Source organism: Asparagus officinalis, chromosome 3 (genome assembly GCF_001876935.1).
Source record: "Asparagus officinalis chromosome 3, Aspof.V1, whole genome shotgun sequence".
Classification (NCBI taxonomy): Eukaryota; Viridiplantae; Streptophyta; class Magnoliopsida; order Asparagales; family Asparagaceae; genus Asparagus; species Asparagus officinalis.
This window is the reverse complement of record NC_033796.1, coordinates 49,345,639-49,373,234: the sequence shown is the minus strand read 5'-3', so window position 1 is coordinate 49,373,234 and position 27,596 is coordinate 49,345,639. Positions and strand designations below refer to the sequence as shown.

Sequence of the window (27,596 nt, the reverse complement as noted above, 5' to 3'; positions counted from 1 at the left end):
TCACCGATCCTGTATCAAGGGGTTTTAGTGGTCTAGAAAACACTAGTGGCTGAAAAGAACATGGTAAAGCATCCAAATCCACATGCTTATCATAATTTTCATGTCTTGTATTGATTTCTGGATAGAAGATCATGAAGGATGATAAAGAATGCAACAGATAACGTCACATTCATGGTTATAGATGCTCTTATCAAAGCATCTTTAATTTTTTGTGTTACTTTAGCTACAAGTCTCCAACTGCTTCATCCTTTGGGCCCCTACCTAAATTCTTTACAACTATACATCACACTCCTCTACCTTCCCTCACCATCTCCTCATCTCTTGCAGTTATCTCCTTGTCATCAACGTGGAGAAGATGACAATAAGGAGCAAAAGCACAAATACACCATCAAGAGGATAATGTTGATATTGAAGTGAATTAAAAGGAGCGATGGGACTGAAACAGGAGTCAAGGAAGGTGAAGACTGGGAACAAGAGTCAAATGAAGGAAAACTGTTATGACAAAAAAGGTGATCATCTTGTGCCTTGGAAATGATAGGCAAACACAAACAATCTAAATATCATCAAAATATGTAACAAGTTCCATCCTTGTCTAAAGAAACTTAGTTTTTGCACTGAGTACCCTCATTTATTTCTCTCCAAATAATGTTTTAGAATCCCACATGGTTTCACTAACTCAAGGCAACAGAATGAAAAACTGTGTGCCATGCACTAACTGTTGCGCACAACAATTTCATGCTTCAATGTTTAGAACTCGATATACATAAAATAGCTGAACATGAAGACCTAAGAAGAAAGAACAGAGTATTCTTCAAATCATAGGAAGGTGGAAAAAGTCAAAGTTCATCAGAATGCATGCCTACATTTTTTTTTTTTTTTTGAGGAATAAGGACAACCATCTCCCCTGATAAGTATACAAAGTACAGGCTTCATAAAGCTAAATACAGAAGCTACAAAGGTGTCATCTAAAAGGACATTTGAAGTATTACCTTCTGAGATCACAATCACCCTCCTGATGTACATAGCTTCTAATAGTACATATTGCAGATTTTAATAGTTAGCTCAAGTGGATTACGTTGCTAGCCATAATTAGTTGTAGGTAACTTTTTTCTTAATTTTCATTCACAAAACCTTCACAGCAACTTCAACTAGGCAAGATGATGCTAAGATTTCACAATATAAAGATTGAAACTACCCATAGCACAAGGGAATGAGATTTAAGACACGGAATGGTCTAAGAACAGGTGACAATAAAATACTGATAGAACTGTGGACAAGGCTATCACCTCCCAGAATTCGATATGCGTTGGTGTCGCTCTGTCCAAGTCAAGATGCATTTTGATGTCATCATGGAGCTCTTCCATTTCCTTCACCGTGAGACCCTGCATGATCATGGCAATTATCGACTAGTCAGCGCATGGAAAAAAAAAGCTAAACCCAACACATCTAGCATATCTTAGTTAAGCAGTTGTTATTCAGAAAACATATAAAAAATGATGTGTACCATGCACAACTTAAACTTCCTAACAAAAATTAAGTGGGTAGAAAATTATTACCTTAAAAACAGTATAAGGTTCATTTATCTCAATATCAAAATCATCCGAGACATTAAGGTTCTTTGAGAGTATGTCAATAGGTTTCATGCGCCCCTCGCGAAGTCTAATCTGGGACCTGACTTTGCTTTGATCAAAATGGAACTGCAAAACAATGTTTAGCAAGTATTATAGATAGTAACATTGACAAAAAGTACAAGACAAAAGACTGATTATAAAATGAATTTATAAGAATGGTAGAAAAGATAAAATTGAGTCCAGCTTCACACCTCTTCTTCTCTCTTTTCCCAATCTTGGAATTCAGCCCTAGCTCTTTCCCGGGCCAGCAATGCCTAAAAAAGTAAATTAATTTTGCATTATGATAACTTGTTAAGTTGCTTGCACAAAGTAACAGCAGTTAATATGAATAATCTAAACCTACCATTTCTTCCTCATGCTGTGCTTTCTCAATTGCTCTCTCCTCCCTCCGCTTTTTCACCTTTTCAATCTCCGCCTGGGTTGAAACAAAATAAACACATGTAAATAGACAGAAATTTCCAACCAAAATTTGAAATGACAATATTATAGTCCTAATTGAAGTTTTTGTCTAAAAGGTTTTGTTCTAAGTAAGAACACATAGGTTTCTGTTATTTTGTACCAACATCTCAAGAGAGAACTAGGAAAACAGAAAATAACAACCTTGTAGGACATGGAAAATCCATATTGATACTTGAGGCCTTTGCACATTGTTTTGAGTCTTGCACCTTGGCATCACTGATATGTTACATGAGAATATTGAAATCTAATTTATGTATTGCAAACTTCTAATGATAGATATGGTCATCAAATGAGATTTCGTTTTCTTAATGTATAAAGAGCAGATTGCTTGTGCACACGCGAGCGCGCAATTGGATATCCAAACAATTGGAAAGGGAAAGCAAATGAAACATGTGTTATGAACAAAGTTGAAACATGTAATATCCTTTATCAGAACTTTTAACTTGTTGGATCCTTAGATTAAGGCATGCTATTTATAAATATGAAAATTGCTATGTGCAGTGACTTACCATCCTCTCCTTTTGTCTCTTCTTTTCTGCTTTGACTGATATGTCTAGTTCTCGGCCCTGCACAACATCACGCTCTATCTTCTTACGCCATACAAATCTGCACAAGAGATTTGAAATTACCAGGTGTATAAATAGAAAAAGAATAATTAGCATTGGACCACATGGTGCTTCGAAGGAGAGTAGGTGGCAGATAAATCTCCCAACCCCACCCAAAATCCTATCTATCTATATTATCACTGAAAAATACCATACAAGAAGTCCTTTTGGCAACTGCAAAGTTTTTCTTAATCCAAAAAAGCTAAGATTGTAAATTGTAAGCAGTCATTTTAACTACAAGAGGAATATCCCCTGAACAATCAAACTTGTAGTTGATGAAACTTTTACATATTTAAAGGTCAACCTATGTGTTTTCACTAAATAGGGAATCAGTTTCAGCCGTCATATCACCCAAACAACCAAACTTTCTCATCGATCGCAATTTTACACACTTAAAGACTTAAAGTAACAAAGTAACAGATATGCCTCTTACCATGGTGAGTAGGTCAGGTAGGACAGAGAAAAAAAATTCAATCTCTACACAAAAATTAAGTGTATACAGACAGTCATAATTTATCCTATAGAAAAGACCTTGGAATGCAAAAATAACAAGAAACTATATGGATATATGGGTTTTACTTGAGCATAAAGGTTAGCACAAGTCATACTTAACAACATATATAAGTGTTTAACTGCAACGTCATCAACCATCCTTCTCCCTTGTAACGTTAGTTGATGTGAAAATTCAACCCCAATAACTATTACTTGCTGCTATAAACTGTACCATTTATTTACCCCTATAGCCTTTGATTCTATGAAATTATTTGAAAACTGTTTATGTTGGCATGAATGTGAGTGAAGTACCCATTAAGCCATAGTTGCAAATATTATACTATAAATTTCACTTAGTATCCCAAACAAATTGTTTAAAACTCACGTTTCTCCGAGGTTAGAATCACCAAAGGGGTTAGAATCATTCGAATAACCGGAAACCGCCTGTGATTTTAGTTTCTTTGCCACCTTCAAAGCCTACAGAAGAAACAACAAAATCATTAACCAAATTTAAATTTTTTATTAAAAAACCCAAAAGAACACAAGATTAAGAATCCACTCACCTTTTTTTGAGATTTCTTGGCCATATATTCAATTATCTCCTCCTCGGTGATCTTCCTCTTCCTTCGACTCCTCCTCTCATCTGATTCCGAATCCGATGATTCCTCTCTCCTCTTCTTCGCATTCCTTCGACTCCTTCTCCTCTCATCGGATTCCGATCCCGACGATTCTTCTCTCCTCTTCCTGCTACTCCTTCGACTGCTGCTACTTCCAGGACGAGAGCTCTTCTCCCTTCTCGGCGAAGAACCGGAGTCTGTATCGGAGTTCCTCCGCCTCCTACTCGACCTCTTCGACCTTCGCAGGCTTCTCGAATCGGAATCGGATCCAGCTTCGGATGCGGAGTCTTCATCCTCGGATCTCCGAGAAACTCTCCCCTCTTTCGCCATGGTGGACTCAGTCGAGAAGCCTCTATTCTTCAATTTCTAGGGTTTTTCTGGAGGAAGCTAGGGCTTTAGTTTGTGATTAGGGCTTGTTCGTTTGCCTGAAAAAAAAGAGGGAAATCAAAGAAATGGAAAACTATTAAAATGAAGAATTGTTTAAATGGAGTGTTTGGCTGGCTAAAAAAGAAGGAAATCAATGAAATGAAATTGAAATGATGTTAGTTGTCACCTTATTATTGGATGATGTTTGTGATTTTTTAAGAAAACTAATTTTAGAGTGTTCGGTTGGTGAAAAAAAATAAGAAAATGAATTATAAGAAACCTATTTCTTGTAGTTTCTTGTTTTCTTCTGTTCGGTTCATTCTTAAAAATAAGAAATGAAATGAGATGAGATGAGTTGTCATTGTATTATTGGGTGATGTGAAGAAAGATTAAGAAAAGTGTTTTCATAACTTTTTGGGATGAAAATGAAGAAATGAAATGTTAATGAGATGAGGTGAATTGTTATAATATTTTATTGGATGATGTGAGTGATTTGAAATGATGAGAAGAGATGAGTTGAGTGATGTTTGGATGAAAATAATATTTTATTAGATGTGATGAATGAGTTGTTAGATGAAAATAATATTTTATTAGATGTGATGGATGAGTGGTTAGATGAAAATCATATTTTAGGGGTTGTTTGGTTCGCTAAAAAAACATGGAAAATAAAGAAAAGGAAACATATTTCCCATAATTGGATGTTTTCTTGTGTTTGGTTCACTTCTTAGAAGTAAAAATTGTTCGGTTCATTCTTAAAAATAAGAAATGAAATGAGATGAGATGAGTTGTCATTGTATTATTGGGTGATGTGAAGAAAGATTAAGAAAAGTGTTTTCATAACTTTTTGGGATGAAAATGAAGAAATGAAATGTTAATGAGATGAGGTGAATTGTTATAATATTTTATTGGATGATGTGAGTGATTTGAAATGATGAGAAGAGATGAGTTGAGTGATGTTTGGATGAAAATAATATTTTATTAGATGTGATGGATGAGTTGTTAGATGAAAATAATATTTTATTAGATGTGATGGATGAGTGGTTAGATGAAAATCATATTTTATTAGATGATGTGGATGAGTTGTTGGATGGAAATAATATTTTATTGGATGTTGTGGGTGAGTTTTAGGGATGGAAATGGAGGAAATGGTGAGTTTTGAGATTTTCACCATTTCCATTTCCATTTCTTGGTTTTTAGAAAACAAACGAACAGGCCCTTAATGGATTTATTTTGGATAGCGAAGGAGACGAAAGGGGATTTACAATAAGGGTCTGTTTTTTTGCTCAAAAAAAATGAGAAAACACCCGCCACATCACCTTTCAAGAAATCTCCTATGTGCCACATAGGATTTTGGTTTCAAGGGTTTTCCATTTCTTCAGTTTGTTTCATTTTGTAATTTAAAGAAATGAAACGCCACATAGGATGCCACATCAGTTTTTTAAGAAATGTGTTTTCACAACAAAAACCTCTGAAAACACTTGGAAATATCACTTCAATGAATTATTTATTACTAAAAGCACTGTTAGAATAGTAAAGCTGAATAAAACATATTATTTAAATGGGCTGATTTCTCTTTCCTTTGCTTTTTGTTCAAACAAACAGAAGAAATAGAAATGTGGTGCACTGTTACTATTACGGTTTTTTTTGTCTGTTTGTGTGACTTGGCGGTGAAATAAGGTGATTTCTTTGCGAAACAAACACAAAAAAAGAAATATGGGAAAACTCTTGAAATGGGTTGAAATCAAATGAAATGTGACATTTCCATTTCCGATTTTTTAGGAAAACAACCAAACAGCGCCTTAGGTTTCAGCATTTCCAATTTGGGTTGTCCTGAAATTTTATTTGTGGGTTTGATATCAATAAGTTTTCTAATTAACGACAATTTTGAAATTTAATGCCTCAAAAGTCATAATTTTACACCCTTTAACTCTAGGTATCAAATTGTCAAAATAGGACTTCATGATGTCAAAATTGAAACTTTGGGTGTAAAAAGTTTGGTTAATTAGCACTTAAATACCTTTAATAACAAGTTTTAAGACAATATGTCATGGCCTTGTGTCATGAAAAAGAGTCAAAAATGTTTAACTTAGGGGTTCTATCTGCAATACTAAAACTACAGGGCAATAAATGCAAAACGGCAACAGTACAGGGTCTATGTGCGATTAATACTAAATATAAGGGTTAATTTCATATAAACCCCCTGAACATTGGGGGTGTTGTACATAACCACCTTGAAGTTTGTTTATGTCACACAACCCCCTAATAGTAGGCCCCCTCTAAACTTCAGACTGTTCTCATTGAGCCCCTCCTATATGTGATTTGCAAATAACCAAAAAATTATCGTTATAGAAAAACTCAAATTACAGGAGAGGGTGTATGTTGTCTTTAACTGACAAGTGGCAAAGTTTAGAATGTTTTTAGTTAAATATATTTTAGTTATTACAAATTACAAGCTGGAGGCTTATATGAGACGAGGAAAATTTCATGGGGGTAAGGGACACCCACAGTTCAGGGTGTTATGTAAAGATAACAAAGTTTGGGGGGTTCATGTGACACCCTATAGTTTTAGGGGGTTATGTGAAGATAACAACATTTAGGGGGTCATGTGTAACACCCGTTCAAGGGGTTATGTGAACTTAACCCTAAAAGGGAACCCTTAAATTTGAAAGAGAAAATCTAAGGTCCAAATGTAATTAGCATGCTAGCGGATTATTGGATATTTCATAACTCAAGCGTATTCAATTATTATTTGTTTATTAACATCTGAAATATAATTTCTTAAGATTACTCAGCAAAGCAAGACGACTTATAAGCCTCAAGGCAATTCAAATATTATCAAAGAATTCGCTATATTTATTATATATTGAATACTTCCATATATAATACTGAATAGTTTCTCCTTGAAAACGAGGTCCAAATGTGTCTCGAAATTGAACTTCTTGTTATATATCAGTGGCTTACGCGTTGGAGGAATTACAAATAGGATTCAGATCCTCTCCACTATCTAAAAGTTAGTGGAGGGACCACTATATAATCACAAGCATTGATTATCTAGTTGGTGATTGTGGTTTTTTCTTTGAGTGTAAATTAGAAATGAGCGCAATACACGGGGTATGGTGAGTGTTAGATTTAGATTGTATCATAACCGTTTACTAAGTAATCAACGATTAAGATTAAAAGTAGGGGTCTCTTCACTACATTTTTGTAGTGGAGAGGATCCAAATCCTTACAAACGGTAACACCTTTCTCACTCATGAATGAAGAAAATGCCACGTGAATATTACCCGATACAAATTCCCAACACTGCGGAGATCTACGGAGTCCCATCAACTGAATCTGCAAGTGACTACGGCTGTCAATGATTCATAGAAACTAGCAACAACCTAGAACTGATCTACTCTTTTCAACAAATTGCTTCAGATCATGTTTAAAACATCTCGAAACAAAGGATAAAAAAGACCCACAGCAGGCAATTAAACTTGAAAGGAATAGATGTGGACATGGCATTCTTTTTAAGGGAGTGTATAAAAGATTTGCATTATTGTATGAACTACTCCCACATATTTACCAATTCAAACTACAGTGAGACATAAAACACAGATAGACGTAATGTATACAATAATGGATATTGCACAAGACAAATGTTAGGGAAAACGCAGGCATGAAAAGACTTGAGCCGAAACAGATTAATGAACATGCTTTCATACAAATGATCAACGTCCTAAGACCATATAAACTGACATCGAACAGCAAGAGTACGTAAAAAAAAGGACATACAGATCGATCAGAAATATCAGTATACATCTCAGTAATTAACAACACCACCGAAGTATAAAATTCTTCAAAGATTAGCAATATCAATGGACTGCCTCTTAATGAGATGATCCATAGATGTATAAATGTATTCCTGTCCGATGTCAAAAGTCAGAACACCAAAACAGAAAAAGATGCATTTTGGGGGAAGTCTCCCATAACAAGAAGCAGCAGTTACGGTCATCAGCAAACATAACAGCACAACACACGATTCAAACGAATAGAAAGATAAAACAGGAGGGTAAAAGGCGGCGAATTTGAGACAAAATACGCAGGTTACTTAGCCAAAATTGGCCTGAAAAAGGCCACCACTAGTTAATACGTAAACAGTTAGTTAAAGCTGCTTAATACCCAAAGGCACTTCAAAATTTTGCTTGCGGACACCAAGGCATTAGTATGCCGCACCTCATATCTAGAGACAGAGTCAACTGTTTTAATGAACAAAAGCAAAAATGAGTACCCCTCTAACAATAGAACACTTAATTTAACGTTGCTTTTAATTTTTGGCATAGGGCGCACTTCAGCGTTTTCGACACACGTTCCACCCACTGTCGCGGACCCTCCATCAGAATTGCTCTCAACATAGCACCTCGCCCAAAAGGAAGCAAGATGTGCGTAGTAAGCTGGCGGGACTGCAAATGAGAAGTAAACACCATATAAGAGAAAACCAAGTTAAAAATGCAGCAAAAGAATAGAAGACAGTTACCAACTGAAACTGAACAGGTACATCGAGCAAAAATGTAGATCATAATAAGAACATGGAAAATGAATAGGTACGAAAGGACCATGATGAACAAATTCAACATAGAATAAGGTAAATTAGACATACATGTAGCACGAACTATAAGTTAGAACTTGGAGGGCATCTGCAGAGAAGTGACTTTCATCCCAGAGAACGTGACAGTGTTCCTGCTCTTTACTTCTTTGTAGTAAAAGTGTTTATTATACTCCTGTTGTCTACAAATGCATCCTTAAAGCTGAGCATGACAGTAGCCAACCTGGAAGTATGTTCCTGCTCTTGTTTCCAGCAGGGTTGCTTGCATGGAACTCAGGAAACAAGCGGATGTGATGCCTTTTCTGCACAAACACATACTAGAAATTGTCAACAAAAACACATACTAGAAATTGTTACAGTCGCTTTACTATTCAGAAAGCAAGGTAACTTACTCAAGAAGCATAAGCTACAATAAATCATTAGATGCGTCTTATTTTCAGATAAAAACACTTTAATACTTTTCTGATCGCATCCATTTTCGTTAAGCAGGACGTGGCTAAATTGCCCTTCACTGACCCCATCCCTGACATATAAATAGAATACGTTGGAGGTTCCAGTATGGCCATAGCTACATGCTTAAAGACTTCATTTATACAATCAACAATAAACCTATAACAGATAATTCTCTGGGTTTTCTGCTTTGCTTCTCTTCAGAAAGAAATAAGCAGTTCTCTTCAGAAAGAGGGCCGGGGGATGAAGAAAATGGAGCTCAAGAGCGAAACATATATGCACTTCAAAGCATAACGTTCAATACCAACCAATCTAATCATGCTCCCTCCAACAAAAGAAAGAAAATTACCTCGCCATGCCCGCTGAATAAGGACCCTTCTGCTCTTGTGTGACGGTATATAGATCTCTCATCATCTCTTGCCTATGCGGTTGGGCGGATACAAGCCTTTGTACTTGGTCACTTGCGGCCAATTCATGGATGCAACAACCTAGCAAATCATGAAGATATGCACAACTTAAAAGGACGGACATAATTTCATCCCCAAATACTGACGACATCCAAATTAAAGAATAATAATCATTGGACAGACTTTATTTTATAATAACTAGCCAAGAATTACAAATAAAACCAGAAGTTTCTTCTTATATTAACCATCCAGTAACCCAAAAATCATGGTAAAACCAGAAATTGATCTAATGTTTAAGGCATCAAAAGTATAAGAACAAAAGATAAAACGAAAACACCACGCTAAAGCATGACATGATTAGTTTGTAAAGAAAGACACAATTCAAAGAACAAGTATAATATTATTAGATTGTCAGAAAATAGACTAACTGCAGCAACGGAGGCAGATGAGTCCTCTCCTGGCGGTGGATGAGTGACATCAGCCCCGAAGATGATGGTTGGTTTACAGTCATCCCCTTCTAAAGGGCATCTACAAGAACAGTGTTACGACCTCCGACCTGTTCAAGAAGAAAACAGGCAAGTTAAAAAGGCCATACATGACTACACTGGAAGCATAAAAACACAGAATCACAGACCTTCACATTAATTTTCAAAGCCACATTTTCCCATATATTGTGGCTTGCAAGTCTGAACGTGCTCAGGCAAGCAACACTGTGATACAAGTCCTAGTTCAGTTTCACAAACACGTTTGATCTTACCTATGAAGAGCATAGGGCCAACAAACTCAGCTGCTACCAATAAAATCTAACCTCATAGTCGAAAAGAATAATTAGTTATGCATACCATAAGACCCACTAGTTTCTGGCATAACAACAAGTAGCAACTTCAGGGTTCCTCCTCGCAGTGCAGCAGTAGCTTTAGCATGCACATTTCTCAGAGCAATCTCAACATTATCAGCATGCTCAAAGAGGATTTTGATTACTGGTTCACGCGATAATACTAGAAATACATAGCAAATGAGCAAAAATACCAAACAGTAATAAAACCTATGCTGAAGAAAGAACTGTTCTGGTTCACGCGATACATACTAGAAATGCATAGCAAATGAGCAAAAATACCAACATAAACAGTAATAAAGCCAATGCCGAAGAAAGAAATGTGTACTACCATTCCAATGTTATTACAAACTCCAAACAGACTTTGGCAGAACCAGTACACTTCATCAGGACGGAGATTCCGGGAAAAATTCACACATGCCCAACTATTGATCTTCCCACCATTGACCATTTTCTAAACATAAATATTATATGAGCAAGGAATTCATGAAACCAAAATAATGATAAGGAAAAAAGAGAACTTCCTACTGCACGACATGCTTTTCCAAACTTGCAAATAGTCAAAAATTGTATGCATCAACATACCAGTACATGCCTCGGTCACGCGTACATTAAGATAGATGTTGGACAACCACCATTGAGGATAGAAAAAGGCACAACAGACTAAAGAAATAACAAAAGCAAAAGAAATAAAATGCTAGAAGTTCATGTTTTTAAGACTTTTTTATCATATATTCTACGCTCCCACTCCAGGGTTGCACATCTTCTCTTTACCAGAATCATGGTACTTCAGCCGAAACAAGCACAATAAAATTAAAAAAAAAAGTACTATCCTTACTTTGCTACAATTCAATGCAAACTCAAATCAAATAACTACCGTTGGCGGAGGAAGGACTCTTGCTTCAACGGCAGTTAGTTGATTAATGGCCTAGATGCCAAATTCTAGTGCATACCTGTCATCTCAATAGTTGTTACGATGGACCATATGTAGAAAAGCAATCAGGACGGATACACCAAGGTCATCTAAGATTACATGAGAGATATTTCAAGAATTTGTCAAAGAGCAAGTGCTAAAAGAGCATATATACCACTATAACCAAAGGACTTGGAACTCCTTAATACTCTTCTCTCTTTTTTCTGGGCATTGACATGCTGCTCTCAATATTTCAGTCGCCTGCCTCATCTCTTTGAGTTTCTTAATTAGAAAACCTATGACCTTCGACAATTTTACAGATCTAGAACAATAAATAAGTAAGTAACCACCACAATTAATCAGAGTTCAACAAACATTGCATTGATGGCCATCAACAAGAGCAGAGAACAGGGTACTGCTAGGTAGCAGTTAAAAAACAAAGCTCCATCGGCGGGTGGGTCGGCTTAATTACTATCACTGCCTGACTGTAAGCCTCACTGTAAGAAAGGCCATGTAACAATATGATTAAGTTGACGGTGGTACTTTCCTTGGAAATACTGCACCACTCGCATTTTGTTTCCCTTGTCATCCACAGGAAAGCTAAATAATCAATATACGATCACAAAAACATACAAAAGGACACAAGTGTTGAATATTTTTTTAAACTAAAATCCAAAAGTTCAAGCAACCGTTTCTTTTGAAAAAGAAAAAAAAGTTGGGCCCCACCTCAAAGAAAAAGGCTCTGAGAGTTGCACGGTAAAAACGTGGGAGAAAACCTTAGGTCCTGCATAATTTCTTTGAAAATTAATACATGGACCCCACAATGCATAGTAAAATTAATAATATTATTTTATTAGTGCATAGTATTTTTTCAAACATTATAAATAGACCACAAACTCTTAAGAAAAATTTATTCCAAAAACAACAACCAATATATACAGATATATATGTTATAAAATAGCCAGTGCTCGTTGGAACATTGTCTCGACCGAGAAGGTCTTATAGATCGAGGAGATTGTTGCTTTGACTGGGAAGGTCTTATAGATCGAGGAGATTGTTACCTTGACCGAAAGGTCCTATAGATCGAGGAGATCTTTACAATACTGTGTCGGTGCATACCAGAGTACTGTACTATTATTCCTGAAAGTAATTTGACCTTGAAATCCATCGGAGTAGGCTAAATATTGCTTTAAGCATAGCGTTTTACAAACGCACAGCAACTGAGTTGGAAAATTTTAAATTACAGAACTTTAGCTTTCTTTCCAGTTTTCTTTGTTTTTATATCTGTATTATTTCATATTTAACCACATGCGCTAAAAATCTTAAAGTAATATTCTGATCTATCATGGATCCTGTAAGGACTCTTGGAGTGGATTGTCTTAAGTTAGAGAATTTTGACGGTTCCAACTTCAACGCATGACGTCGAAAAATGATCTTTGGGATGCAACTCATGAAAATCTACTATGTGATTTCTGAGGAGAAATCCGACTCTGAAGAAGATTTTGAATCTGAAGCCTCTTGGAGTAGAGATGATCACTTCTGCAGGAGTTACCTTCTTAACTGCCTAGCCGATCATCTAGCAGATATTTATACTAACAAGCTCTCTGCAAAGAAAATCTGGAATGCTTTGGAGGACCGGTACAAGGATGAGGAGAAGCTATCCAAGTCTCACCCCATTGACAAGTTTCTGGACTTAAAGTTCGAAGATGACACTGAGGTTTGCCTCAACTTAAAGAGCTTGAAAAACTTGTTATAAAGCTGAAGGATGAAAAGATCAGCCTTTGTCAAACCTTCATCTCTAGTGCAATTATCAACAAGCTTCCTTCATCTTGGATATCATTCTCCACTTACATTCAAAGAAGGAAAAGAGAGGTGACTCTGTCAGATTTGAAGAGGTTCATTCTGATCGAAGACGAGACACAGACTCGCACGAAGACTGAACTCCTTGCTAATTAGAAGGCGTCTGCTAACATGGTGACTGCTAACTCTGGAAAGCGTAATAATTCATCTTTTAAGAAGAAGAAATCTTTTAACAGAAAGAAGAACCAGAATCCGAAGAACCTGAACGTTTAGAAAAAAGAGTTCAAGAAGAACGGCAAATGCTTCAACTGTAGGAAGTAATGACATTTTGCCAAGGATTGTAAAGCACCAAAGAAAGAAACAACACACAATATCAATCAAGTTGATGATTGTGTGGCTATGCTCTTCTAGGTAACAACTCCTAGTAACATCTCTGGTTGGTGGTTAGATACAGGTGCTACTTGTCATGTTTGCTGTAACAGAGATATATTCTCTTCTTATGTTGCTGCCAAAGAGAACGTATCAATAGCTGATCGTTCTGTGGTTCTTGTCCTTAGAACTGGGACTGTGGTGCTGACTCTCTCTTCAGGAAAGACTCTAGCATTGAAAGATATGAAACATATTTTCTCAATTGCCAAAAACTTAGTCTCTGGAAGGCTGCTATGTGATGCAGGTATGAGGCTGGATTTCCAAGGAGGTAGAGCTGTATTATCCTTTAAGAAAATGTATTTTGGCAACACATATCGTACTGATGGCATATATAATATCAATACTATTACACCCAACTTGGTTGTAAATAAAGTATTATCTTCTGCTTACTTTCCTGTATTAAGACAAAATATGCTAGGACATGTAAATTATAGAAAACTGTTTAGCATGGAGAAGTTAGGATTACTTCTAAAATATAGGGGTAACAAACCTGAGAAGTGTGAAGTCTGCGCGCAAGCAAAACTGACGAGGAAGCCCTTTTCTAGTGTCACAAGGAGCACCAACCTGTTGGATCTGATTTAATTAGATACTTGTGACTTCAAGAGCTTCATCACTCGAGACGGCATGAAGTACTTCATCACCTTCATTGATGACCATTCTTGCTTCTGTCACGTCTATCTACTGAAATCTAAAGATGAAGCCTTCTGTAAGTTTGTCGAGTTTTGGACTCGTGCAGAGAAGCAGCTTGGACTTCAGATGAAAAGACTCAGGAGTGACAAAGGAGGAGAGTACCGATCTAAGGAGTCGGAAGCATACTTCAAGTAGTATGAAATCATTGCTGAAACCACTGCTCTGTATTCTCCGCAATCTAATAGGATTACAGAAAGGAAGAACCGCATTAACCGAGATGGTGAATTCAATGCTAATCACATCTGGTTTACCTACCTGCTATTGGGGAGAGGTTTTGCTGATGGTAAACTGGATTCTGAACAGAGTACCATATTCCAAAACTGATAGTACTCCTCATCAGTTATGATTAGGATATCCAGACCCTTTGGATAATCTCAATGTGTGGGGGTGTCTTGCATATGTTCGAATTCTAGATATCAGAAGACCTAAGCTCAGACCAAAGGCTAACAAATACACTACAAGAATCTGGTATTTAACGACCAAAATTAGTGAACAGACCAGTTGACCGTCATTAATGTGCATATAATAACAACTGGCTTTAAACCCTTCGTCGGGTGATTACAAATATTAGAGGAATGATGTGAGATGGGATAACAGCTTTGTAATCCCTTCATTGATTTGATCCTAATACCGTCGTTATTGGGTCTCCTTAAAGACGAATGGGTCAATTACCTTCATTGATGATACTCCTAATCATAATAGGACTGATAGTTTAACCTATTACTATTAATTAACAAAACTCACAACCAAAATCCCCAAAGCCCTAAGTAGAACCCAAAACCAAAATCCAAAATCCCCCATAACTACTCCTAATCATCTCTCTAACCACAGTAATATTAATTAAACCTAGTTTAAAAAAATCACCATCGCCGTCTCCATCTTGTCATGTGTCTCCCGCTCATCGTCGGCCGATCCAATTCGTCGTCTAGACTCGTCGTCGTTTCTAACTCGTCGTTGGCTCCAGTTCATCGTCCAGTTCGTCGTCCAGTTCATCATCGTCTTCAGTTCGTGGTTGAGATCTCTTCGCCATCGAGACCTCTTCGTCGTCGAGCACCGCCACGATTAAAAACGGGCTTACCGCAAGGAAGAGATGGTCGGTGAAAGAGAAGGACACCCCAAATCCAAATCCATAGGTAAAAGAAAGACGATCGCAATGGCGGGATTTTCAGCGGATGACATCTCTTATTCTCCTCTTCTAGCTTCGAAACCGCTTGCGTCTCCATCATTTTCAGGTAAAGGTATGTGTGTTTGCACTGCACTCTATCCCGTTCGTTTAAATGCCTCATCTAAATTCTCGATTCACTCTGTTATTTTTCTTAACTTAACTGACCATTACCCGTCAGTTCCTAAATTTGGACATGGAAAGCTCGGATATGCGAAAACTGTCTTGAGTGCTGTACAGGTTTTAGGCCATGAACATCGTCATGGGGTCTGCCCATCAAAGCTTGAATGAGTTTGGTTGAAGCTTACCAGGGGAAAGAAAGAAGAAAAAAAAGAAAGAAAGGGGAGTTTGCATGAAGATTTTGATTTATTCGGAGTCATACCTAAATGGAACCTAACTACCCGGACCCTACTCAATTGCAATTGCTAAAGATGAGTTGTAGATATACGATACATTCCTCAATCCAATATTACCTAAATGTTACTTTAAGTCCTTTTCTTTGTTATGCGGTTATGCTGTCTTTTTAAGATGAAGCTAAAGTACTTTTTTTTTTTTTTACATTTGATTGCAATTACAACATATAACAACAAACCATTTTCCAAGATTAGATGTCGTTTACCACCTAGTTTTATCCTTTCGGTTAAAGCTGCAAGCGATTCCTTAGATTTCTACAGAAATTGAATTATTGTTATGCACCGCCCCAGCGCCGTCTTCGCCCCAGTGCCGCCTCATCGTCACCTCCTCTTCCTCTATCTCGACTACTCGAAGGTAACACAGTTGCCCTAACTCTTCTGTTTATGTTTTGTATATTTACAGTCAAGTACCATATAGTTTCTTCTACTTTGCGCTTATGCACCTTCACTTGTTTTTGGCACCCCCATGCAAATTTTGTGCTTGTCATGTGTCCATGATGCAGCGGTGAAGGGGGAAAATGGAGTTTACAAAGAGGAGTTTGAGACCAATGAAGTTTTGAGTAAAACTTACAATTTAGAGTAAAAGAACTAAAATAGATAACAACAACATAAGTTTTGAAGGAATTAAACTAGTAATAAAAAATTTATACTATTATTTTGTAATTTTTAAAAACTTTAAGGTATTTAAGTGTAATTTTAAAAAAAAAATTGGGCATATAAGAGCTTTCCAAATACAAGTGAGGGTATATAAGTTTGAATTTACTTTAGGGTAAATAAGTGCGGCCAAAAATAAGTGAGGGTATATAAGTGTAAAGTAAGAAAAATTACATGGTATTTAAGTGCAATAGCTTTAATATTTTGCCTCCTTGAAATATCATCTCTCTTACTTTGAAAATTAATTTTTTTTTCAATTGGTCTTTAATTCTTATAAATTAAATTCTGATTCAAATTTGATGTAGGATAAATTTGATGCTGATGTCATGGGTCAAAAGCGAGATTTAGTAATGAGACACTTGTGCAATCTGTGGAATAAGTGGTGTGGTGACATGCACAAGAAATATGTGAAAGAAAATTTATTGCAAGTTTCACTTAGTAATAAACCTGCACGGGTGAGTGTTGATGACTGAGATTGGCTAGTTAAGGAACATTATTTTTCTTCAAAATTTTAGGTATTAATCTCCTAATATTATTTATTTTATTCCAGGTATATTGCTGGATTATTGAAATTCTTTTTTAATCTTAGTGTAAAGAATGCAAGCCAATAAAATAAACTTAACAGAGGCAAAAGAAAGATGCTCCACTACACGGTCAGTAAACCCTTTAGACAAATTGCGTAGGAACTGATATACATTCAAAACTAATTTCCTATTTATTTAAAACTACTTTATTTTTTAGTTTGATGTTGTACTCATTTTTTTTAATATTTGAATAAGGGTCGCAAGTTAGGAAATCCACCTGATGTGACAAAAATGTTCTATGAAACCCGTAAGAAAGCTAATGAAACATTAGATACTAGGGATCAAGATAAATATGTAAGTGGAATATATATGTAAGTTCGATAATGATACATTATATAGTACTAACATATAAATTTAATTTTTATAGGATGAAATCGTTCAAGTCAAACAAGCAAACCCTTCACTTTCAAACATTGAGATAATTGAGAATTTTTGGGGGAAGCAATCTCATGGTCACATCATTGTATTTGGTGACGGGACTACTTTGAAAGATTTGAGAGGACCGCTCCCTAGTCGATCTGATCTGCAAGCACGGGTTATAGAAGAAACGAAAAAGAACCAGATACTTTAACAATGCTTAGATGAGCAAGTGCAACAACAATATCAATAACAACAAATGATGACTGACTTAGAGTTACAAGTGAAACATATGCATGAACTTTTTTTTAGGCAACAATCTTCATTGACTCCTCAACTCGAGACCATGTGCAAGACTAGATAATTATTTTTTATAAAATCTCTTATATACTTTTATGGTTGACTACTTGCACTAGAGAAAATGCAAAGTTTACTTAATAAAATAATATTTGCTTAATTGATATTTCATAATTATGTGATTTTTTAATTTTTCAGGCTATCCATGCAAGATTAGGAGAAGGGGTAGCTTGAGTCTTCTTTTTGGCTATGATTAGAGATGAAAGGATGTGTCTTTCCTAGACTTTTATTTTAATTTGCTTTGGATAGTTTCACATATTTTTTTTGGAATAATTGGAATATTAATTCTTGTTATTAGTATTGAATATTTAAGAATGGTGGAATTTTATTTATGAATGTTATTAATGAATGGAGTTTTTTTTCATTTTATTTATTATTGGGTATTTTTAATATATTTGTGTTGTGAATCTCAGTGCCACATTGAGAATAATATGAAGGTTTTCTATAAATAGAAAATTTGTTAATAATGTATATTAGAAATTTCTAGTCTACAATGATAGTTTTATAAACTATATTTTGTACATCAACGAAGGGAAAAAACACCATCGTTGATGGTTACTAACTACCCACCATAAGGACTTTTACAACGGTATCCAACTGTCATTAATTGGTCTTCAACGACGGGGTTGTCACCTGTTGTTACACAATAATAACGGGCGTATAAAACCATCATTACATAATAACAACGGAAATAAAAACCGTCATTTTACAATAATGACGGGAAAATATTCACGTCACTGATGGTAACGATGGTGATAATTATCGTCGTAAATATGAACGATGGTAATATGTTTCGTCGTTGTAGACTCTATAACGACGGGTATTATAACCTTCGTGATACTTTAGCGAAGAAGGCTTCAATGACGGGTGACGAAGGGATTTTTTCCTGTCGTTGACATACAATAACAAAGGTTTTCAGCTCTTTAACAAAGGGAAGTCCCTTCGTTAAAGACGTAATTTCTTGACTTCGCTAAAGATAGCAATACTTGCAGGTTCCTGGACCTTGGAATCAACTCCATCATTAAAGCTTCAGATGCAAAATTCTTTGAGTATAAGTTTATCAAAGATACATGCTTATTGCTCAAAGATATAGTAGAGAATGTCAGTACGTTAGATACCCAAGAGGAGCTAGTTTCACGAGAAATTAAAAGTGCCAATGATGAAGAAGTTACTGAAACACCATCCAAGCGTGTCAGGAGACAGAAAGATTTTGAAGATGACTTCATTACCTATAATGTGTAAGGAGACCAACAGACTTTCTAAGAAGCAATACAGTCAAGAGGCGCACTTCTATGAAAAGAAGCTATAGAGGATGAGATTAATTCATTGATCTAAAATCATACTTGGGAGCTAGTGAATGTACCTAAAGGTGCAAGGCCTATCAGTTACAAATGGACCTTCAAGAAGAAGCTTCGTCCTGGTTGTACTATTGAAAAATACAAAGCAAGACTAGTGACGAAAGGATTCTCTCAGAAAGAAGGTATAGATATTAGCGCTCTCTAGTGTTTTTGTTATAAGCTTCCATAGATCTTACTCTTTGTATAAGAGTGCACAACTCTATGATTATCAAAAGGGTCAGATCATTACAATTGGTATCAGAGCAAGGTGAAAGATGGCATCAACAAGTACATCACAATTCAAAGAGGGCCATTCCACACAGTGACCACCACTTTTTGATGGATCAAACTAAAATTATTGAAAGTGCAGAATGAATATCTACCTCTAATCACTTGGCTATGAACATTGGAACATTGTAGAACTGAATTCGCTAGGTCAACCACTCCATACACCTAATAGACAGTTGTACAAAGAACAAATGTGAATCTGGACTCAATGGCAATAAATGCACTGTTTTGTGTCTTCGACAAGAACGAATTCAATCGAGTATCTACTTCCACTTCAGTCCATCAAATTTGGCATACGTTAGAGATAACACACGAATGTACAAATAAAGTTAAGGAATCTAAAATCTCTATTATTGTGCACATGTTTGAGTTATTCAAAATGAAAGAACATGAGACAATCACTGAGATGATCACAAGATTCACCAACATCACCAACTATCTAATTGCTCTTGGAAAAGAATATACACAATTAGAGATGGTGAGAAAAGTACTTCGTGTACTTACACCGGAATAGGAGAAAAATACGACCATAATTGAAGAAGCTAATGATCTCTCAACACTCACTCTAGAAGATCTTGTTGGAAATCTAATGGCATATGAAGTACAACTTCAAGATAGAAGGGAGAGAGAACAACTATAAAAAAATTATTGCTTTAAATACATCTTCTGGCAATGAAGAATCAGATAAAGATGATGAAGACATAGATGTTATCTCAATAAAATTCAAAAAGTTTCTTATACAAAGTAAGTATAAAAAGGTTAAAGATACTAACAATAATTTTGTTTGTTATGGATGTAATAAGCCTGGATACATGAAGAATGTTTGTCCTCTTCTAAATTCAAAGTCAAAGTCTAACAAGTTAAAAGATAAGAAGAAGAAGGCTTTGGCGATAATATGTGATGATAGCGATGCATCCTCTTCTGAAGAAGAAGAAGAAGAATAAAAAGAGGAATCTGCTCACATGTGCTTCATGGCATAAGAAAATAAGGTATACGATACTCTTGATAATGAAGAGTTATTAGAAGCATTTAATGAACTCTATATTAGATTTAAGGATTTGAATTCTGATTATAAAATCTTGAAAAATGAAAATAAAAAATTAAACTTAGAATTAGTCTCTTCAAATCCTTCACATGTTGAAAAATTGAATGAATTAAATGATAAATTATTTTCTAAAAATAGATTATTAACTAATGATAATATTTATCTTAAATCTGAATGTGATAAAATGAGAACTTATATTTCAGATTTAGATAAAGAAATGAGTTCACTTAGATGTAAATATAAAGAGTTATCTTTAAATGTTAACTATTTCAGATTTAGATAAAGAAATGAGTTCACTTAGATGTAAATATAAAGAGTTATCTTTAAATGTTAACAAATTTAACAAAGGAAAAGAGAATTTGTTCACTTAGATGTAAATATAAAGAGTTATCTTTAAATGTTAACAAATTTAACAAAGGAAAAGAGAATTTGAATAATCTACTTTTATTTTAAAAATCTTCAAACAAACATTTTGGAATTAGATTTGTTCCTAAGTCTTTTACAAAGAAAGAGTCTGTTTTGAAGAATCATGATTCTTATTCTAAGAAAAAACAATATTCTAGGAATAAGAATGTTCATGCTAATCAATATAGATATATATGGATTCCTAAGAATTTGAATACTTATGATAGGAATGCTTATATTTCTTCATATATGCATGAAGTTTGCAATTCAAAGAATTATGTTTATATTAATAAATGGAAGCCGAATTCTAAGTGGATTTGGATTTCCAAAGGCTAATCCTTTTGATCCAAACAAAAGGATACCTAAGCTTACATGGTTATATTTTAGGTACTCTAAAAAGGGAAGGATGGAAGATATGCGTATATTAGTTTTGCTATGACAAAGGGGGAGATATATAGAAAATTTTTAATTTTTTTACTAATACTTTGATGCAGGGGGAGTAAAAGATTTTATTTAATGATTTTATTCAGGGGGATTAAAAATTTTATATCTTAATAACATATATTTGTCATCATCAAAAAATGGGGAGAATGTTAGGAATCTTGACCTGAAGATTAGTTTATTTTGATGATAACAAATATTATATGTTGTGTGTATTATGTGCTAATAGTTGTTTTGCAGTATTAGAGCTATATCAACAATTATATTCAAAGAGATACTCAAGACATAGATGAGTTCAAGGCAAAATGAAGCAAATAAGAAGATATACTTTATTGTCAAAATATAATTTTATATTTTCTTTGCTTGTGTCTTTGCCTGTGCCGGGGTTTATCCGTGGACCACCGTCGATCAGATCTGATTGCTGAAAAATCGGGCAGAGCTTCGTCGATCCGTGAGGAGATCTAGAAACTTGAAGCGTCTATCTCGATAAAAGCAAGATATTTGCTCTTCTTAGTATTACCACAACGGGATAATACTAAGGATCGGGTACGGGTGATGTAGATCTGACGAAGAACTCTCTTGCATTAAAGTGCTCGATCACTCTTCACTCCGGCAAGGCTTCGCCAATTCTCTAAAAATCCAGATCTAAAAAAATGAGGCCTAAGGCTTGTATTTATAGGCATGAGGGGTTGCGGAGCGGTTAAAACCACTCAAAGGGGTCAAATCCGCGCTAAGACACCCTAGGGGTGTCTTGGCCTGGCCGAGACACCCTTGGGGTGTCTTGGTTTGGCCGAGACACCCTTGGGGTGTCTTGACTTGGCCGAGACACCGTAGGTGCCTCAGTTCAGCTCTGAGACATTTTCAATGCCCGTTTGACCGTTTTCGCTGTAACTTCTTCGTCTGAACCCGGATTTGAGTGATTCCAAATGTGTTGGAAATCCGATAAGGAGTTCTATCAGCTCCAATGGTTGGATTATCTGTAGAATGAATGAGACATGAATGGCGTTGTTCCTTTTGTAAATATCGCGGGGCTCCCGATTAGCCCGCACCTTCGTTATTCCGGAATTCTGTCAGCTCACGTAGTTCATCGATTCACTTCAAGCGTTCACCGACGTCAATCGAACTCCTGTGAACTGGATAGTGACGTTCATCGTCATTCCTTAACACTGAGCTGTTCGTAGAGACCTATAGGGAATTTTTGATGCCTACAGATACCCCCTCCAAAGCGTTCCGGACTCGTTTCTTTTATAGAAGAGGCTGGAATACTTTGGATGTGATTGGTCTAGCCTTCAGTCGGCGTAAAGGACCTGTAGTTAGCTTCAACTCTTGACTCCTTTGATTTTTCGGTCTATTCAATGCTTTGACGAATAACCGAAGTTCTTCCGGCGCTGCGTTTATCGCCTGGCCGTCGTCGAAATCTCGAGTCTATCACTAGTGAGTTGAGTTTGGCTCGTGTCATTGAGTTGACTTTGAATTGATGATAATCATATTTTATTACAATTTTATACCCTCATTATCTATTTTATATGAATAAATATACCACTAATAATTGTTTTTATCTTTTAATTGCAGGTTAATGAAGAATAAATCTCAACTTTCCATCTTCTCAACAAAAAGCCCATAATTTAATGAAGAAATGAAGCCATGAAGCCCCCTGCATCGATGCCTGCATCGATGCCAGATTACTGTAGCGCGCGTCAATGGCTGATTGTGCTTGTCTTGGGGCTCAAGTTTGATCCAATGGCTCTCATTCACTGATGTTTACTATAAATAGGGGTAGAGAGTGAGGGGTTAGAGGTGTGAAAATTTTGTAAACTCCTTTTGGAGAGGAGGGCTACTCCTTAATTGAGAAGGCCTTTCAAAATTGTAACTTTAGTTGCAATTAATAAAAATAATTTTTTCACCACTTTAAATTTTTCTCTTCTTCTCTTTGTTGGATGATGAAGATGAAGATGAAGATGGAGAATTATTTGAAGGTTTGCATTTCTTTTCTTTTTCACTTTTATTGCTTATTAGTTTAGAATTATTTATATGCTTGTAGTTAGATTTTATTTTCTTGTTAAATAGCCAAGAGGCTAGAGCCCTCTTGCCTTAGATTTATTTTATGCTTCTAGAGTAGATTTATTTTCGTGCATTTAATTCTTGCAATTTTATTTTATAGTTTAGATTTTGCAATTTATTTTGTAGTTAGATTTTAATTTCTTGCACTATTCACCTTGAGGCTAGAACCCTCTTGGGTTTAGTTTTTCTTTTTGTTTATTTTTATTTTGTTTGATTCGCCTTTAGGCTAGAACCCTCTAGGGAATCACCCTTTTCTAAGAAGTGGGTTCAATTGTAGATTACCCATATCTATAATTGAATCCACCATCTTTAATTTCTTGCATTTTCTTTTATTCTAGAATTTTGTTCTTCATTCATTTTTTTTTATTTGTTTCTTGATTTTATTCATTTTTTCCTTCTCACCTTATTGATCATACTCATTCTTTGTCACATCCACTCTCACTTAAATTTTGCGCCGTTTCACACACTACCATTTTCACTCTCTCAATCTCTTCACAATCATATTCACTCATCACTCCTATTTGTCACGCACACAACATAAGAACCGATTTTATATTTTCTCCTACAAAACACCTTCCTCGTGGGATCGATATCTTAAATACTATAACTTGACACGGTTGTGCACTTGCAACCTTTTTGGTACATGTTTATGCCGCATCAATTGACTACCTCCGTCACATTGTATTGACTTAGGGTTCCAGATCACCGTATGTTGACTTTTTGTCGCAACGCGTTGAGTGGCGTTGACCTAGGGTTACGCATTGACCGCCGTTGACCTTAGGGTTTCGAGCGTCAAACTTTAACTTTTTGGTCGCAACGCGTTGACTGACGTTGACCTAGGGTTACGCGTTGACCGGCGTTGACCTTAGGGTTTCGAGCGTCGAACTTTGACTTTTTGGTCGCAACGCGTTGACTGGCGTTGACCTAGGGTTACGCGTTGACCGGCATTGACCCTAGGGTTTCGAATGTTGAATGTTAACTTTTTGGTCACAACGCGTTGACTGGCGTTGACCTAGGGTTACGCGTTGACCGGCGTTGACCCTAGGGTTTCGAACGTCGAATGTTGACTTTTTGGTCACAACGCGTTGACTAGCGTTGACCTAGGGTTACGCGTTGACCGGCGTTGACCCTAGGGTTTCGAACGTCGAATGTTGACTTTTTGGTCGCAACGCGTTGACTGGCGTTGACCTAGGGTTACGCGTAGACCGGCGTTGACCCTAGGGTTTCGAATCGTTCGGTGTTGATTAGTATGGATCTTGTCGAAATATCCAACAACCGACGAAAAATAGGCGAATTCGGACTTCGAAAAGGATTCGAGGGGGTTCGAACTGGCTTGGGACACCTAAGGGGGTCTCAACTTGGCTGAGACACCCTTGGGGTGTCTCGGCCAAACCGAGACACCCTTGGGGTGTCTTAGCCAAACCGAGACACCCTTGGGGTGTCTCGGTTCCAAGGCCGAGACTTTCCCCCTCCCTCTCTTTTTTTTGCTTTTCTTTCTTTCTTTTGTTGTTTCCTCTTTTGTTATTTCCTCTTTTGTTATTTCCTCTTTTGTTTTCCCCCCTCTTTCCAAATTTTCAAAAGAGAATTCTTTCCTTCTTCCTCCTTCCCTCCATACACCATTGTTTCTTTTCTTTCAAGACTCCTTAACCCATTCTAACTCTTACATTTAAAACCTCAAATATCTACCAAATTCGGATTTTTATTTTCTCCTCCTTGGTTGGCCGAAAATCCTCTCTCTTCAAAGCTAGGGTTCTTTATCTTCAAGCTCAAGAGAGACTTCTTGGTTTTGGTAAGTTCTCTCTCAAAACTTTCTCCTCCTTTTTGAAAAGATTATAGCTTCATGCCAAGATCATGTCTTTTTGTCCTCATGGGTTGGATTTCATGAAAAAGATAGGCTTTTGATGATGGGTTGTGAGTATGGACCAAAATTTGGGGGTTTTATGCAAAACATGCAATATGGCCGAATTTTGGGGGACTTTTATGCAAAAGTGGACTAAAATTTGTAGGGGCCTTTATGCAAAATGGGACTGAAATTTTGAGGCTTGGACTTTAGACCCACTTGGCCACAACTTTGAGGGGTGCTTCATGCAAAAAGACCACAAATTATTGAGGGTTTTATATGCAACTATGGGCCAAAATCTTTTTGGGGGCTTATTTGCAAAATTGGTCATAGAATTGAGGTGGTGTTCATGTAATAAAGGACTGAAATTAGGATCTAGATTACATGCTCATTTGGTCGGAAATTTGAGGGGTGCTTTATGCAAGAGGACCAAAAGTTGTTGGGGGGTTTATTTGCAAACTCGGCTAAATTTTACAAAAGGGTTTATTTGCAAAATTAACCAAAATTGTGGGGTACTGGGGGTGCTATATTATCATATATGATGACCATGACCCAACTCGAACGTGTCCTTGACCCGAATTTAGCCTTGAACACGAGGGGTATTTTGGGTATTTCACCAAAATTCACCGTGAAAATAACAATCATTGTTTCGCATGCACGAAATTTGTAGGTTTAATTAGACTTCAACTATAAAATCCTATTTATTCATAGGACTTTAGTTCAAGTTCTTAATTTCCCTTTTAAATTTTGTGTATTCATATTGTACCTGACTTATTGCTTTTCATTGCAGATTTTCGATGTCTCCACGTCGACCTCGACCTCCTAGGAATCGTTCCCGTTCGCAGCCTAGCGAGGAAGAAGTTCCTACAGCATCCTCCCCTCCAGCGGCTTCCTTTTTCGGGGGTGAGAATCTTTATTTCTGTATCCCTGATTGATCCCTTCGCGGGTCATTAAGGAAGAACCGATACCCTCCTTCGCGGGGGTTGAGGTTTCGGACTTGTTTTGCTTAGCCAATTCAAGTCTTCTGGTATATTGGGGCGATCTCGTGTCATCTTACACCTTATAGGCCGGCGTATGTTACCACGTTATCTACGTGGTGATGCATACCGTTCTTCCAGTGTAGGACACTCAAAATCGTCTCTCCAATTATCCCGTGAATGATCTTGTCTCGCTTTTTTTTTTATCAGATGGATTTTCTGACCCCATCCTTGTGTCTTGTTGCAGTCGAGTTCCCCGCGGGCAGCCTCCCTCATCATGTCCATACTGGTTGTAGCGGGGAAGTCTTCTCTTCGGCTTCCATCAGGCAGGTCATTGGTCCACTCCCTCAGTTCGACAGAGATCGCTCTGACGAATCATGTCGTTTGATACGGGATGGAGGGCGTCATTGCTTACGCCAGCTTATTACGGATGCTTCCTTTACTGCGGATTCTACTTCTACTCAGGCTTTAAAGAAACCCGGTTTTCTGTTCGGAGATCACACTGAGGATCCTGCTACGTTGACTCTTATCGAGGAGCATTGGCTGACTCTCGATGAAGGAGCTCTCCTATATATTCCCTCCATTCCTCGTCAGTATTCTTTCACTCATTTGGAGGGACAGGCCGTGGAGCGACAGATGTCTTGGCACCTTACCGAAGATGCTGAGCGAGTTCAGTGTGGATATACCTCTCATCATAAGACTCCTGGTTCTGCTGGGTATCATTACATCCGTGGTCTTCGGCCAGGGATTACAGGTCTTAACACTGCACCCCCAGGCGAGGTATCAGCAGCCGCTCCTACTGTGAAGAACCGTCTGGCTCATCTTGGGAGGAGATTACCTCCACCAGATTATAGATGCTATGGTTGGGCTTTCTCACTACCCAAGGGATGGTGGACACGCATGACCAGTTATGTTTTGAGGCGCTGGGAGAAGGATTTGAAGAGCAGTGGATTGTATTCACCTATACGAGCCACCATGTATGGACTCCCGGTCAGCTGCCACCATTTCTTGGCGTTGTTGGAGACATACATGCCCGACAGTAACACGTTCCTGACCAGCGGCGGAGAGTTAGGGTTGGCCTTACACGAGATGTATCAGGTTTCTGGTCTTCCGATGGGGGATTGTCCATACCAGGAGTACTTTCCCTCGAACCAGCAGTTGGAGTGGTTGAAGAAGGATACTCCCGATATGTACGATACTCTTTGGGACCTCACCTGCCATTATCATACCTCCTTGATCAAGATTTCTCCTCCAGCGAAGAGGAAAAAGCAGATCAGCTTGAAGTAGTTTGCTGTCTATTTGTTCCCGAATTTGGAGGGTGATTCCTGTTTTCGCCAAAAGTTGGTTTTGTTGTCGAATTCATTATATCTTCGGTCGATTACAATAAATTCAA

General features: G+C 37.0%; 1 protein-coding gene and 1 pseudogene across 2 annotated transcripts in view; both read right to left on the bottom strand.

The window, feature by feature from the left end:
- LOC109834064 (cactin) overlaps positions 1 to 4,213 on the bottom strand; it is a 15,990-nt gene extending 11,777 nt beyond the window's left edge. For both annotated transcript variants that reach the window (XM_020401959.1, XM_020401960.1), the window contains exons 1-7: positions 3,751 to 4,213; positions 3,573 to 3,664; positions 2,600 to 2,696; positions 1,975 to 2,046; positions 1,823 to 1,885; positions 1,557 to 1,697; positions 1,287 to 1,382 (exon numbers count right to left, since the gene is read on the bottom strand). In XM_020401959.1, coding sequence (XP_020257548.1) covers positions 1,287 to 1,382; positions 1,557 to 1,697; positions 1,823 to 1,885; positions 1,975 to 2,046; positions 2,600 to 2,696; positions 3,573 to 3,664; positions 3,751 to 4,134 — 945 coding nt within the window. In that variant the 5' untranslated portion in view covers positions 4,135 to 4,213. The remainder of the gene's footprint in view (positions 1 to 1,286; positions 1,383 to 1,556; positions 1,698 to 1,822; positions 1,886 to 1,974; positions 2,047 to 2,599; positions 2,697 to 3,572; positions 3,665 to 3,750) is intronic.
- Positions 8,253 to 10,901, bottom strand: LOC109835078 (annotated as a pseudogene).